General features: G+C 39.1%; 2 protein-coding genes across 5 annotated transcripts in view; one reads left to right on the forward strand and one right to left on the reverse strand.

Moving 5' to 3' along the window:
- LOC136421475 (glutamate receptor ionotropic, kainate 2-like) overlaps window positions 1-7,676 on the forward strand; it is a 32,912-nt gene extending 25,236 nt beyond the window's left edge. Inside the window, exons 11-18 of one of the 4 annotated variants that reach the window (XM_066408825.1) lie at window positions 302-540; window positions 1,461-1,599; window positions 2,958-3,137; window positions 3,771-3,999; window positions 4,647-4,792; window positions 5,135-5,239; window positions 5,540-5,605; window positions 6,545-6,658. In XM_066408825.1, the coding sequence (XP_066264922.1) occupies window positions 302-540; window positions 1,461-1,599; window positions 2,958-3,137; window positions 3,771-3,999; window positions 4,647-4,792; window positions 5,135-5,239; window positions 5,540-5,596 (1,095 nt within the window). In that variant the 3' untranslated portion in view covers window positions 5,597-5,605; window positions 6,545-6,658. Of the gene's footprint in view, window positions 1-301; window positions 541-1,262; window positions 1,402-1,460; window positions 1,600-2,957; window positions 3,138-3,770; window positions 4,000-4,646; window positions 4,793-5,134; window positions 5,240-5,539; window positions 5,606-6,544 lie in introns of all 4 variants that reach the window. The other 3 variants (XM_066408817.1, XM_066408809.1, XM_066408804.1) reach the window with 3 other exon arrangements.
- Window positions 7,677-10,391: 2,715 nt separating this feature from the next.
- The window catches only part of LOC136421464 (glutamate receptor ionotropic, kainate 2-like), a 52,228-nt gene continuing 47,930 nt past the window's right edge, over window positions 10,392-14,689 (reverse strand). The window contains 2 exon segments of the mRNA XM_066408793.1: window positions 10,392-12,332; window positions 13,641-13,897. Of these exon segments, the coding sequence (XP_066264890.1) occupies window positions 12,135-12,332; window positions 13,641-13,897 (455 nt within the window). The 3' untranslated portion in view covers window positions 10,392-12,134.

Here is a 14,689-nt window from a genome sequence, read left to right on the forward strand (position 1 = left end):
GTCGCCGAGGGATGCCCCCCCCCCCCCGCCCCAAATATGTACGCCGACGTTCTCGCGAAGTCTGCGAATGAGGCTAACCGTCTGTCACATTTCTCATACTTAACCGTTGAGACCGCATCTGTTAGCAGCGACATCTACTTGTAGTACGCCACAGAAACAGCCAAAATATTTCGTGAAGAAGTCGACTGACGGTCCCCGAAACCGGTCTAAAAAAAACAACACACTTGGTTGTGTACAATGCTTTTGTCTATCAGTGACTCATAACCCTGATAAAACTGTCCACGGATTCTGAAATGTTTAGAGAGCCGACCTGGCTGTTGCTCCCTTCACCATCACGTCTAGCAGAGAGAAGGTCATCGATTTCTCCAAGCCGTTCATGAATGTCGGCATCAGCATCCTTTACAGGAAACCAGAGACTGAAGACAGGCTCTTCGCCTTCCTCTCCCCTCTGTCTTACGACATCTGGCTGTACGTCCTTCTTGCTTATGTGGGCGTCAGTGGAGTTCTCTTCTTCGTAGCAAGATTCACTCCATACGAATGGTAGGTAACTGAACCGAGCACGCTGTTGCTGCATTCTTGGTGTTGTTGTTGCTTTGATAATTGTTGTCCGTCAATATCTTTGACTGTATTTACCTTATAACGATTAATCTTTCATTTCTTTAACTCAAACAGACGAAAAATTTTTGAATTCTGATTATTAGATAAATATCTTAATTATTAGAATAAATATCAATTTCAGCTTATTTTCCAGGTGACTTTATATATGAAATGCTATAATGTGATTGAATTGACAATCTTTGATATCCTAAAAAAGGATATGGGAGATCCCCTCCCCTATCCTGAACCAGTATATCGACCAGTGAGACTTTTACCCAGAAATATATCAGTGTTTTATCTAACTACTATTCTTATCAAACGCAAAAGTTGTATCCATGCAATCGTTTTTTTCTGGTAGCCTTTTTATTCATTCTTTGTTTGTTGCTCTGCCAAGAAAAACCAAACATTTCTACATGCTGTTACGATCATGTGTAAACATTATTCTTCGTACTGAAATTAGATGCTAATTTGGGCACCATGATATTGGCTATCTAGCCAGGCGACGGGAATTATAAACCTTCAAAAGACTGATTCTATTGGCCAAGATGCCACTTTTCATATCCGATCTGTACTCTTGTAGAAAGGATTGGTGGAGGCTAGAAAGTACTAGTACAACACTAAACCCCTAAATAAATGCTGTGATTTTGAACATGATTTTTTTGCAGGGTTAGCATCGACCCCTATGACTCTTTGCCGGCTATGGAGGAGAACCACTTCACCTTGATGAACAGCCTCTGGTTCACTCTGGGTGCGTTAATGCAGCAGGGCTCAGACATGTGGTCACGGGCCGCCTCCACCAAGATGGTGAGTTGGTAAACATTCCTCATGACGTCTAAACTACTCTTCTGATTATACCATTCTAGGTACGACCCGGATCCGTGTAACCCGGATTCCAATGTGGAGGAGAACAATTTCACTCTTCTGAACAGTTTCTGGTACAACATTGGTGCCTTCATGCAACAGGGTTCTGAGTCCTTGCCGCGAGCAGTCTCTACAAGGACAGTGAGTTCGATGAGTGACCACTGGCATGGGAAATACATAATTGTCTCATCTGCATGGCCTGTGTTGCATGACCTCATGTTTTACATCTAACAATTCACGAACTTCATCACTCCATTTCCCACCGTGTCACAGGCTGCACTTCACCAGATGTACCTGTATTGATGCATGGTTCTTTGATGCAAAGGAGCAATCTGCCATGGCTGTTTGCTGGTGTACCTTGTAAATGTGTCGATGCTTCACGTGATGCACTTAATCCTCAAACACCCCTATTTGCACCCAAGTTGTGAGTTTTGATGTGACATTTAATCTGAAAAATTCATTGCGTTACTCGATCAGCAAATGCCTAGTGTAACATCTCCTGATTGTTAACGGGCATTGGAATGATATTATAGAGAAAAGTTTTTGTTGTGTTCCAGTGCATAATTTTTGATGGCCTTGAGATATATGGTGGTTTTTTTTTTTAGAATGAATCTGCATTCGGTATAGCAATTGAAAAAATCCTATTTGTGTTCTCACAATCTCCCTTGAATCTTGCAACTGTATAGATTTATTTTTAAGCATGATCTCTATTGTATTTGACTGCGTTTCTCTCTCATCTTGGTGATCTTAAACGGTTTTGATCACTGAATAAATGTGCATCTTCTGTGGTACACCATCGTCGATCAGGCCATGATCCCTATCTTAAATCAAGAGCAAAGCATAGAGTGTAAATAAGATCTTCCACAATGACGTTTATTAGAAAAATCCATATCTTAAGGCTTTTAATTGGATCTAATCCATCTTTGGATATAAAGTATTAGAGCTCTAATGGCAAAATGTTGAGACGCGTGACTTGAATTTACAGTTATGTAGCTCATTAGATGATGTTCATTTTGAACGATTGATGGATTTTGATGGCAATGCTGCGTATTCTAAAACACAAATTCATTATCCTGTAAACATCGATGCATCACTGACTATAATGTCAACTATTTATTTAATGTTGTTATGAACTGTACGTCTGTAATGGCCTTGACATTGCTATCTAAAACTAATGACAAATGGAGATCATAATTAAGTTTTGAGGAAACTCACGCTGTTTCGCCCACCTACAATTAGTATAATCAACTTTAGGAATGCTGCAAAATGTCTACCTACTTGGGATTGTAATTATGAACATGACTATCTTTATTCATGAGACACATTACGATATGAAGTTCCCACAGTATCATAACATCCATGCCGTTTTTTTCTCTTTGTGGTTACTGTGTTGAATGTATACAGCATGCCTGCTATCCATGCCTTCTATTTGCATGATATGTCGTTTTAATGGCACTTTGATTTACAGTGATGTAAAGATAAAAATCTCTCCCCACTAGGTGATGGGTTCCTGGTGGTTCTTTATGTTAATCATCATCTCGTCCTACACGGCAAACCTGGCGGCCTTCCTAACTGTGGAGAGAATGGTCATTCCTATTGAGTCAGCAGAAGACCTGGCCGCGCAAACACAGATCCACTATGGGTGCCTCCAGGGAGGAACCACCATGACATTCTTCAAGGTATTACGAAAAAATAATTGCCTCATTTCAAAAATACATTCACACAGAAACTAAAACACTAAAAAAAAGTTAAAACGGCAAACATAAAAATGAGGTTGCCAGTAAATCCATCCGTAGATATTGAGTGCTAATTTGTTTTTCGTCGTCAAGGATGGGAGGACCAAAATTACAGTTAACAGGTATGTGATTCTATTACTGTAGAAAGTATATGATCTACTAAGTATGTACTTAACGGCACGATGAGGTCTCCTCAACTATTTCGCCTGCGTACAAGACTCGTCCGTCCTGTCACAAAAACCCAATGCAATGTAACCCGTATTTTGTCAGGGAGCAAACGGATGATAATCATGGTAGAATACTGTGATGAGTGAACTTACAATTATGCTGCATCAAATAATCGACGATCATGAGTGTATGACCAAGACGCAAAATCGATCTTTAGCAGAAATCATACTATAGGATTGAAGTTAATGAGCTAAGATCTGGTGATTACTAATCCTCGATCTTTGGGTTCCAGAAGGTTATGTAAAATTTCATTTGTGTGACGCACGTTCGTAGAGTCATAGTCCTCCGTTGTAAAAACATATTTTTCATCCAGTTAAACAGGCTTTTTGCCGCGTTTGAATATCCTAGCAGAACTCAAAAGTGCCAACCTACCAGAAGATGTGGGCGTTCATGAACACCGTAGAACCGAGCCCGTTCACCAAAACCGTGGAAGAGGGGATCCTCAGAGTTCTAAATGGCAACTACGCCTTTCTCCTAGAGTCTACTATGAACGAGTTCGTCAGAAGAAAATCCTGCAATCTGACCCAGATAGGTGGACCACTGGATTCAAAGGGATATGGAATAGGGACACCCAATGGTACGACTTTGACATTTTCTAGATGTTACATAAGCATAATTTCAGTAAAATACATTGAAGTGTTTTGTCTGTTTGTATAAGCAGCGTTGTAGTGGCGTCGAATGGCCGAGTTGCTACGCAAACATACCCAAGATACCAAAGTCCCGTGTTCGATTTGTGGCGTTCCTGATTAGACGTCGAAATGTGTGCCTGAAGGTTAAGGAGATAAAAGGCGTTAGAAGAAGAGGCACGGCCTCCAATTTCCAATACCGTGCCCTAGACACCATGAATGATAACAACGCTACCCACACGGCCTTAAAAAGGCCATTTGACTACCTTTACCTATTATCTTTCAAAACTGGTGAACCTTTATATTTAAGCGTAACACACCAGTTTGAAAAGTAAGTAAAAGCTTTGGAAGATCGGCCTGTACGATTCGAACCACTTACTCTGTGAAGGACACCTACTTTCCAATCAATTTGATGGGTTGTTAGACGTGCTTGGTGTATAACTCTGCTTTACCTCTCATCCAAGGTGAGTAGCTCCTTACAGAAGTCAGATACCCACTTTAACTACATTCGTGGGAGAAGATAGTCATAATGACACAGTATTATAAACTGCTAAGGACACAAACCCACACGATATGAACCATGTAATTTTTTTTCTAGGTTCACCCTTTACTGACGACATCTCGAACGCAATTTTGAGTCTCCAGGAGCAAGGCAGGTTGGAGGAACTGTACCGGAAATGGTGGAAAGGGAGCTGTCCTGCCGAAGAGAAGGATTGGTTTTTCAGTAGTCTCAAGTGGGATCAGGTAGATCCTTTCCCCTCGAAATTCTGCTGATTGAATCATTTCCAAATGGTTATGCTTTATAGGAAATCAATACGAATCTATCTTAAAGAGCACCTGAAGAAAGTTGCAGTTGAGATTTTAAGTCGATATGAGGCGCTCTTGTGCTGCAACGCTCTAGATCTTACGGTTTAAAATAGTCAAATTATTGCGTTGTAATATGCTTTATTGTACCCGGCACTTGTACATTCAGTTACATATTGTGGGAACCACGTCTGTAACTACCCATTGTTCTACCATGTACTTGCAGCTAGCCTTCGACCTTGAAGTTCCAAAATAAACTCTATCTTATTATCATTTGCGTAGGTTGGAGGCATATTTATAGTCCTCATGGTCGGCCTGGCGTTGTCCACGGTCATCGCAGTGCTTGAAGTTATCGTCAAGTCGAAACAGGACGCTAAGAAATATGGGGTAAGTAAAACCCAGTAAAACACCAGTAATGAAAGAAGAGCAGTCTGTCAGAGACATAAAAACTACTCAATGAAGATCTTCTCTATCCATAAATGTGCCTTATCTTTTGTTCGTGTCTGTGCCATTGATTATAAATCTGAACGTTTTGAATGATTATTAGCAAACATTTCCACCAACGATTTGAATATGTAACACTCTGCGTTCGTCAATTTTTAGTATAAGATATTTTCTTGTTGTGTTTGTAATACCAGTCTGAAATTCCTTTGTTACGTTCTCTCTTTCCCTCTTTCTGTCTTCAAGTCTTTTAAACGGGCCAGTGATGCTATATTAAAATCATACTCGAAATGGGAGACCTGAATCTACTAGGTATTGTAAAACTTTTGTTCATGTTTTATTTACTTTCTTATACTGTTGTTTCTGTTCTTTCTCTGACAGTCTTCTGGTTAAGACACTGAACAGGACTATCCCAATATTGTCTATGAAATATAAAAGATGAGAGGCCTGACAAATTAAGCACAACGTATTGTGTGTTTGAATTAAAAAAACAAACAAACAAACAAGAAATTTATTACACCGACGTTTCCGTGACCATCTGTCACCTTTTTCAAGGCAATTCTGACTGGTTCACATAGCAATGCAGCACAGGTGTTGCTGTTTATGCATAATGAGATGCATTTCCAAACGCAACATATTTACATATGTACAAATCACAGGAGATGAAATCACTTTGCGGTCCCAAACGTAAAGATTTGTAACACATACAAAGCTATCAATATGTCCTGTGCTGCATTGCTTTGTGAACCGGTCAGAATTGCCTTGAAGAAGGTGACATATGGTCACCGAAATGTCGGTAGCACACATTAGTTGTGTAAAAAGAGTATTTCTATTCAGTGACTTACCAACCTGATGAAACTACTAGCGGGTATCGAATGTTTGTTTGTATCGAATACCCGGTAATCTGCCTGATGATACTTACAACACACAGGTTTGTACTCTGTATTAAGAGTACATATCCCGACAGGTTTGATTGATGAACTCACATCGGAAATGGTCCATGCCCTTTTCGATTAAGTTTGGTGGGTTTGTTTAGCGTGTTAGAGATTTGGCTCTCCTCAAACATGGGACTTCCATTTAACGTTTCATCCCAGAGACATCATCAACCGAAGCTAGTTACTCAGGGACACCCGAGTTGAGTGATGAATTGTTCGTAAGGGCCTTACCAATCTAATTCGGTACTTCCTGTCAACAACCCTGACCACAAAGTGCCGCCGGATTCATAACAATAATTGCCTCCTTTGAACACAGAGCACCAGATGTCACGAACTCATGAAGGGTCTGCGGCTTGCTGTCAACTGTAAGAAGGGAGAGCCGCTTAGTCGATCCAGTAGTCTCCGATGTAAGCCACCCCCGGACCTCACACCGTGCGCACATAACCTCGCCAGGCGCTCATCCTACATCGTGCATTCCAACGGCAACATCGTCAGCAAGAAAGAGTCAGTGTTGTAATCCTATTGAGTAATTCCGGCAACAGCCAAAAGGAAAACCCTTGTATATTTTATATAGATGAACGTTGTTGACCCTTGAAATCAACAGTAAAAATCAACTGATTCCGTTGCTGCAAATATAAAATCTTATCATTATATTACAAATTATCTCCGATAGCGACAAGAGCGAAAAGCGCTGACTCTGTCTTGTTGACGAATAAAAGACGTAGACTTTTAACAATATCGCGGTTTTCAAAAACATGGAAAAACGGCGAATGCTAGATTAATCTCCGTTATAGTGTTGACATTGAAGATCAGATTTGAGCTTTGTCAGTACACTTGCCTTTGTCAATTAAACAATATCAATTGGAACCAGAGCACTGTTTATCGAGGTAATTTAAGTGTACTTTATGGAATAGAAATAATGTACTGTTACCACAATGAATATGCTTTTATTTTTGTAAATGGTTGCAACTGATCAATGCATTATCGCCATTGACTACGAAGATACATATCAACGTTATTGCAACCAAGTATGTCACTGCTATAAGTTTGTAACGTATTTGTTTAGTAATACAATGTATGGTAAATACCTTTGATTATAAAAGATTATCTGTGTAATGTGAATGTATTTCGACCACTGGCTAGTATTAAAAGATATTGATAATTCGTAGTTTATACGTGTAGAAAGCTATCAGATGATCCTCACATACAAACGTAGTTATTTGATTTAGCTATCTGTGCTTTGCTCTCAGTGTAATTTTCGTTTTGTATTGTTAGTTGACATTCAAATCATTGAAATGGCAGAATTACACTCGATACGCCTGGTCTTGTTGTTAACAAGTGTCTTAAAGTTGTAAATATTAGTCGAAAATGAAATTTGTAGGAATCCATGTGTGTGCTCTTTATTGTTTTTGTGGTAAGAAAGAATAAAGGCTTATCCTGAACACGTATGATCATGCAGTATGGTTTCGTTTTATTAAGTCCGCTTTCTATACATACTCTTAAATTAATGAATAATAGATTAGTAGACTTACCATATAGGTACTTAATACCAGTTCTAAAAAGAACAACAAATATCAATGTCTTTAGTTACTAACCTAGGATCAGGATTCATATATGATAAAAAAATGTATTTTTCTTCAACTCCCTGGAGCGGAATTCGTTGCCATAATGTACGGTTAGGGCATTCTCACTCGATAGCTTTATAGAACGCTTGCAGCTAGATGTGCACAAATTTTGTGAGACAGGTAATTCCACGTAACATTACGAGACTCTACCGTCGATCTGGTGTGTTGCCTAAACGCCGAAGGGCAGCTATACTGGCTACACAGATGCAAATACCATATTTACTCTTAAGATCTGTTAATGACTTTAGCTAAAAACCTGTGAAGATATGTATATGACGAAGACCAGCTGAATAGCTTTGGAGGAAATGTTCCTGTCCGTGTACATTGATGAGTGAGACATCAGCTTAATTAAGTTGTTGACTTTAGGGTTTTAAAACATAAGCTTAAGTAAAGTACGCAGGCAAAAGCATGTGTCAATCTATATACTACCGCCCTATTTACACACATACAGACAAGGTTTAATTCCATTTAACCGCCGGGCTAGTTTGATCGGATTGCTGATGTGATACAAAGACATCATAAAACCATCTGCGTGATGTATTCTAGTGTTTCATCAAAACCATTAACAACACTAGAATTGTACAACTTGGAAGCTATCGGTACATTTGGTGGTTGAATTGGCTGATTAGAACGAGACATCAATGTGGCAGAAATGTCTTTGCTCTTGGTATATTACACTAAGAGCCTTCCAGTAGCATTAAATTTTATAGATCCGTATCAAAGTAGAGAAAGCGTTAGTATATGCGTTTGTTCGTATACATACCCGAAAAAACACCTAATAGCGTAACACACCTGCTTTGTACTAAAGAGTACATGTTGCATATCCTGACTGATTTATGTGATCAACTCACACCAGGAAGGACCCCTACTCTTTTCGATAACTGCGATGTTTTCGTGTCTCTCCTCAAACACGTGTCCTCCATTTGACGTCATATTTGAGGGACGTGTGACAAATATTAGGTCTAGCTGTTCAAGTCTGTACATGTATGCGACTTCGGAGCGTAAAATATCTTGCAAGAAAATGACAGTGGCTGCAGCATTCACGAAATGTATACCAATGTTATCGTGGCAAATGGTATTTACGATATATAGCATAGCAAAAGCCAACTCTGAATCATGACGGCAACGCTACGCATTATCATGGGCAAAGGCATTTAGGTTGCGTGTAAAAGGAAGACGAAAATTTAGGAGGCATGCGACTTTGATAAGATAAGAATCTATAAGTTAATGGAAGCTGGAGGCTGGAAAGTGAGTAGGTATTTAACTTTGCTGCCAGTCTTGGAGTACACATGGAATGGAATTGGTGGAGAAATCCAAACGTTTTAGCTCTAAATTATATTCATAAGGAGAACAAACATTGTATTTCGTAACCAATTTAATAGTAATAAGATACAATGTATATTCAAATTAAACTGCATGCAATAAAGAATTCATTAAAAACATTTCCATTAGTTATAAGACACAGCGTAGGTTAACATAAGATAGATGCAATGAACACAATATTATCAAGATGATATTCCTTGTGCACACCAAAGAAAATAAAATCACTTTGCAACGATAGCTTTCCGGTTTTTTAGTCACTCTCTTGAACTAAGAGATCTGTTTGATTCATTAAAGCCAGCTTTAATTCAAGTTGATGCCTCATTGTATGTAACATACCAAATGTAATGATTTAGCATGAAAGTTCATCTGTGTTGGTTGAATTCATTATTAACAAGACTAAATTTTTCGTCCAACACTTAAAGAGAAATTGGGACTTACCCCAAATTTTCGGTTGACTCCGTCAACCCTGTTTACGAAATAACCCGGCTACTGCAACGTAACGTCAGCGACACGTGATCGCAGTAGCGGGTCATATGTGCCAAATAACTTGTGTCGTCCCCCGTCTCTGTTCAAGGTAGGTCTTTCGGCTATGATGTAGATTGCCTCTTTTACTCCTCTGGCAAAGAAATCCGGTTCCGAATCAAGGATTTTTACTCCTTCTAATGCTATTAAATGTCACGGAGACTCGATGTGGACCTCTCCTGGTTTGACCTTGGCACTTTGAACTCAGAGGTATCTCAACATATCCACATCGAGTCTCCGTGACATTTAGTATCATTAGTAGGAGTGAAAATCCTTGATTCGGAACCGGATTTCTTTGCCAGAGGAGTAAAGGAGGCAATCTACATCAGAGCCCACAGACCTACATGTACCTTGAACAGAGACGGGTGACGACACAAGTTATCTGGCACGTATTACCCGCTATTGCGATCACGTGTCGCTGACGTCACGTTGTAGTAGCCGGGCTATTCCGTGAACAGGGTTGACGGAGTCAGTCCAAAATTTGGGGTAAGTCCCAATTTCTCTTTAAGTGTTGGACGAAAATTTTAGTCTTGTTAATAACGAATGTATCAGATGTTTAGTCTCTGGTTTGGTATCGTTAAGGTCGATTAAAGGCCTCTTAGTCATATCTTTTTTTTCCTTTTTGGATTAAACAGTTATGGTGATATATGCAACGTGTAGTTAAGTATAGAATAATCATCATCACAACAAATATCACAATCGTCATCATGGTTTATTACTACACTAAAAGATGTCAAATATGATACTGGTTATTTTGACATAACAACTCTCGCCACACAAATATTATAATGAGGAAAAGATAACTTATAGGTACAGACGCGTTTTTTAATTCATAGATTGCCAACCAGCAGCATCTTAGGATACCGTTCATAAGATTATTTTGTTGCATTTTCTGACTGCTTAATAAATGCAGTGCCAAATTAGCTTGCTTTGTCGACATACGCCATGTTCCATACACCTACACACTAAGTGGAGCGATTATACAGGCAGATATATTTCATTATATAGAAAAATATGAAAATATTGTTGGTGAACTTTTAGTCGGAGATATTTCAATGTTTTGTTATGTAAGTTTATCATACAAGTCATCTCCAACAGTTGGGAACTTCTTTTGTAGTGTAATACCGTAATACGTTTTATCCTGTTTAGATATAGTTACAGAGTAGTCAAATATAATACCTTGTTTGTTTATGCCTAATGTGAATTCTATTACTTTTAATAATCATTACATGAAATACTGCTAAAATTAATCTTAGGTTTTTCATTTTGAAATGCAAAATATATATTCAATTCATCAAAACAATGAGTGTTCAACTGTCATTACCCTGACAAGCATCCGTGCCATTGTTTTCAGAGATATCGGGCTAGTCTGCTGCATAAAGTTTTGTTCATGTCTTGTTTTTACGTTACGAACAATCCTAGACATTAGGCAATCTTGAAAACGTTGAATGATAGTTGCATAAGAACAATTCACTTGTGATTTTAAAATGTTTCACCAAAGTAAATGACATCCACTGATATGAACTGACTTTTCAGCATTTGAAATGTTAGATAATTGTTGCCCTTTTTTATCACATTTCTTTCTAGTACCAAACTCGTCAGGAACACCTTCATCGATGACACAGAAATACAAAGATGACAATTATCATTTAAACATCAGGTTATTTGAATATCTTTAAGCCATACGCAAATCACTTGAGCTTGAGCTAAATTATCAAAGTGTTGTTGGTTAGAAATTATCTGTCAAGACTTGATTTAATGATTTGGATTAGTTTTCCTGTTTCATATTATTGTGAAGACGTTCTATTGTTTGGTGTTGGATACCATTAGATACGTATCAACATTTACAGAGAATTTTCTTTCACTTCCAATATAAATGAAGCTAGCAGGCAATTGATGAATGCAATATTAGTGTCTTCAATTTCTATTCCAACCGATAGTACCAAATATTCAAGATGTTATCTTTTAATTCTAAAGGATAACTCTAGTTTATTCTTTGAGAAATTTGAGAGGTTCAAAAGATCTCAAGATGCCCAAAAAACTTGAGCTAGGGTTTACTAAAATGTAAATGGCTACGTCGGTCTGAACGTTTGTGTCCTTGTGACGTCACGACAGACTCGACAGAATTAAGAGTGTGTGTGTGTTTGATAACAAATAATTCGTATTTACTTATTTTTCGAAATGGCTTTGTCATCTTTGGTTATTCGGTCGGTGAATCATGTTGAATGGAACGTTAACATACTAGTATTTGATTGGAATTTTGTCCTGAGACTCGTAAGCTGGGAGGCGTTGTTACCCCGTAATTATCAGTTGTCCTAAGACTAAATTACCACTGATGATGAAGGCACAACTCTTCCTGAAACCCATAATCACCGTCGCTAATCAAAACCTCACTTTGCTTGTTTTTAACCTGGAATTCAGACAGGAAAAATTCCCTCAGGGAGCTGCAAAATCTCTGCGAACCCGGTCAGTTCTGATGCGGTCAAACTTTTCAAATTTCAAAAGCTCAACTTGGACCGTCGTAGGGAGGCTGTCCGAATATAGGTCATCCTTGTGTGCACCCGCTGTGGGTCTGCGAGTACCTCCCGCCATGATGCCCCTCCACTGCTGTTGCATTTGGTCACAAAGGCTGATCTGGTGAAGTGGATAAAAACAGTACCTCCTTATAGTTTTAAAAACTCAAACAAACTAAAGCATACACTCATTACAGCTATATGGTGTCTGCACGTGCCATTATAGCTGACATGCCGGTAGTTTTAATCTAGAGCAAAAAGTAATTTTTCGTTATGACATGATTATAACTGCATTTGCATTCTAGATATACGTGGCATTGTCAATGTTAAACATAAATCATGGCAGACAATATGGCGGACAACATGGCGGACATGACGCACGCCATGGTCACGTGGGTGCAAACACCCATTTTAGATACAGAAATCATAACAACTGTGCTAGGCGGGTTTCCCTCTACACATATTGCAACTCATTAAAAGGAAAAAAAATAAACGTTAGCAAGAAGCAAAACAAATTTGTAAGTGTCATTGGCAGGTACTGACAGTTTATAACGGAAAGGCACAATGAAGCTGATTTTATATGCTCTAACTCGTAAAGCTGCCGCCAGTGTTAAAACCGCTTGGTCTGTTAGCTTTTTCCGCTTTACCAATATATCATCAGATTAATTGGCAGAAGCTCAATTCTAAAGTCAGGATGTGCGTTCACTCTGTTTTTTGAAGCGATGTTATACAGATACAGTTAAGCAAAACAATTTCAAACACTTAGTGAGGTATGCAAAAGCGTGCTGCGTTTATTATATACTTTGTCGACATGAACAGGCTGCATAAGATGCAAATTGTTAACATGTTCCATTAGTAAACATTTGTTGCTTGAGCGATTAGGCCTTATTGCTTAAACAGTAGTCATCGTAGTCAGTTTTCTGTGTCTTTAGCCGAGGAATAATGTTAGTGTTGGTAGGCAAGACGAAGTTTGGCGAGGGGGCCATGCTGAGGGAACCCTTGAAGACGTCCGAGAGGTTTTGCATGTGTTGCTAAGGAAGACACAGGAAACAGAGGACAAGACAGAGAGTTAGATGTTAGGAAGGACAGAGACATAAGCAGAGAATAACGGGTAAATTATCGGTATAATTACATTTCCAATGGACAGTTGTGCTTGTCTTAGATTTAGATGAATACGACCATGCCTCTTAACTTGATCAAGATATTCTACAAGAAAGAAGTGAACTGGATAACAAAGGTCTTCGTTTACAGCCAACTGTTGTAATGAAGCTGACGTTTCGGTGATTGTTTATCACGTTCCACAGGCCAATGATAACATGTAGACTCAATCACGCTTGGACTCGCATCTGTTAGCAGCGACACCTAGCTGCAGTATGAAATACAACCAGTCAGCATTGCATGAAAATAAAGATATAGATTTAGCACAAACCTTATCTCTTTCCTGAGAGGACCTAGATTTCCAGATAAACTCAATGATGGCCACGAGGATGCCGACCACCAGACCGGCAATCAGCACGATGAAGATCCCGCCCACATTCGCCACGCCCAGCGCGCTGGCCTCCTTGTTCTTATCCTCGTTGGAACACTGGCCCATGTTCACCCACCACTTATTGTACAGCATCTGGATCTGTCCGGCCTCTTGGAGCTGCAGAATGGCGATGGTGATTTTGTCTCTTATTGGCGAACCTGAACAGAAAATGGAAGAAACGGTAGATATTCACTACAAAGCTACATATATCACAACATAACTCCCCGCTTTACACAATCTATATAATCTACTTACAAAAGTCTTTGTTAACCCATCTAACATTGTAACCGTCTCGATGTTCTTGTATATTGACCAGTTACAGGGGCTAGCTCCTCTGTTATAGCCTACAACTAGTTGGGTAGCACTGTCTGTATGTATCTTCATTCATCATGATTATCTGATCCAATTGAAACTATGGAACATGATACAGTATTTGAAACCCATTAAGACGAGCTTAGAACAAGTTTACCCATGTTACCCAATAAGGCTGACAGGTGCTAACCGCCATATTGGTGCCCATGATTAGCATATGAACGGATCGTTGTCCAATCGTGCAAACCTTTTGTGTGCCTTTATCGACAATGGTCTACGTTTCCTTCTGGTTTTCTTTTCTTTGAGCTTCACGCATGGAATATTATTTTTGGAATATGACAATATCTATAATTGTCCCGAAAACGCTTGAGCTACGATTTATTCAAATTTAAAAACGCCCATTTCGCCTCCATAACGATGCCCCTGTCAAAACACTGTGTACCTACAGAAAAGAGCATCCGGAACGTTCAGCGCCATTTTGCCTCGAGATGCCCTCAAGACATTGCAAAAAAGCCAGGTCATTTAAGGATATATTTATACGAAAGTAACTTGATGTATGTGCACATGCTACAGCATTGATTACATTTTACATGTGGGTACTACAGGCTTCCAAGGAGTCAAAGGACACTTTACAGACC

This window comes from Branchiostoma lanceolatum, chromosome 1 (genome assembly GCF_035083965.1).
Source record: "Branchiostoma lanceolatum isolate klBraLanc5 chromosome 1, klBraLanc5.hap2, whole genome shotgun sequence".
NCBI lineage: Eukaryota > Metazoa > Chordata > Leptocardii > Amphioxiformes > Branchiostomatidae > Branchiostoma > Branchiostoma lanceolatum.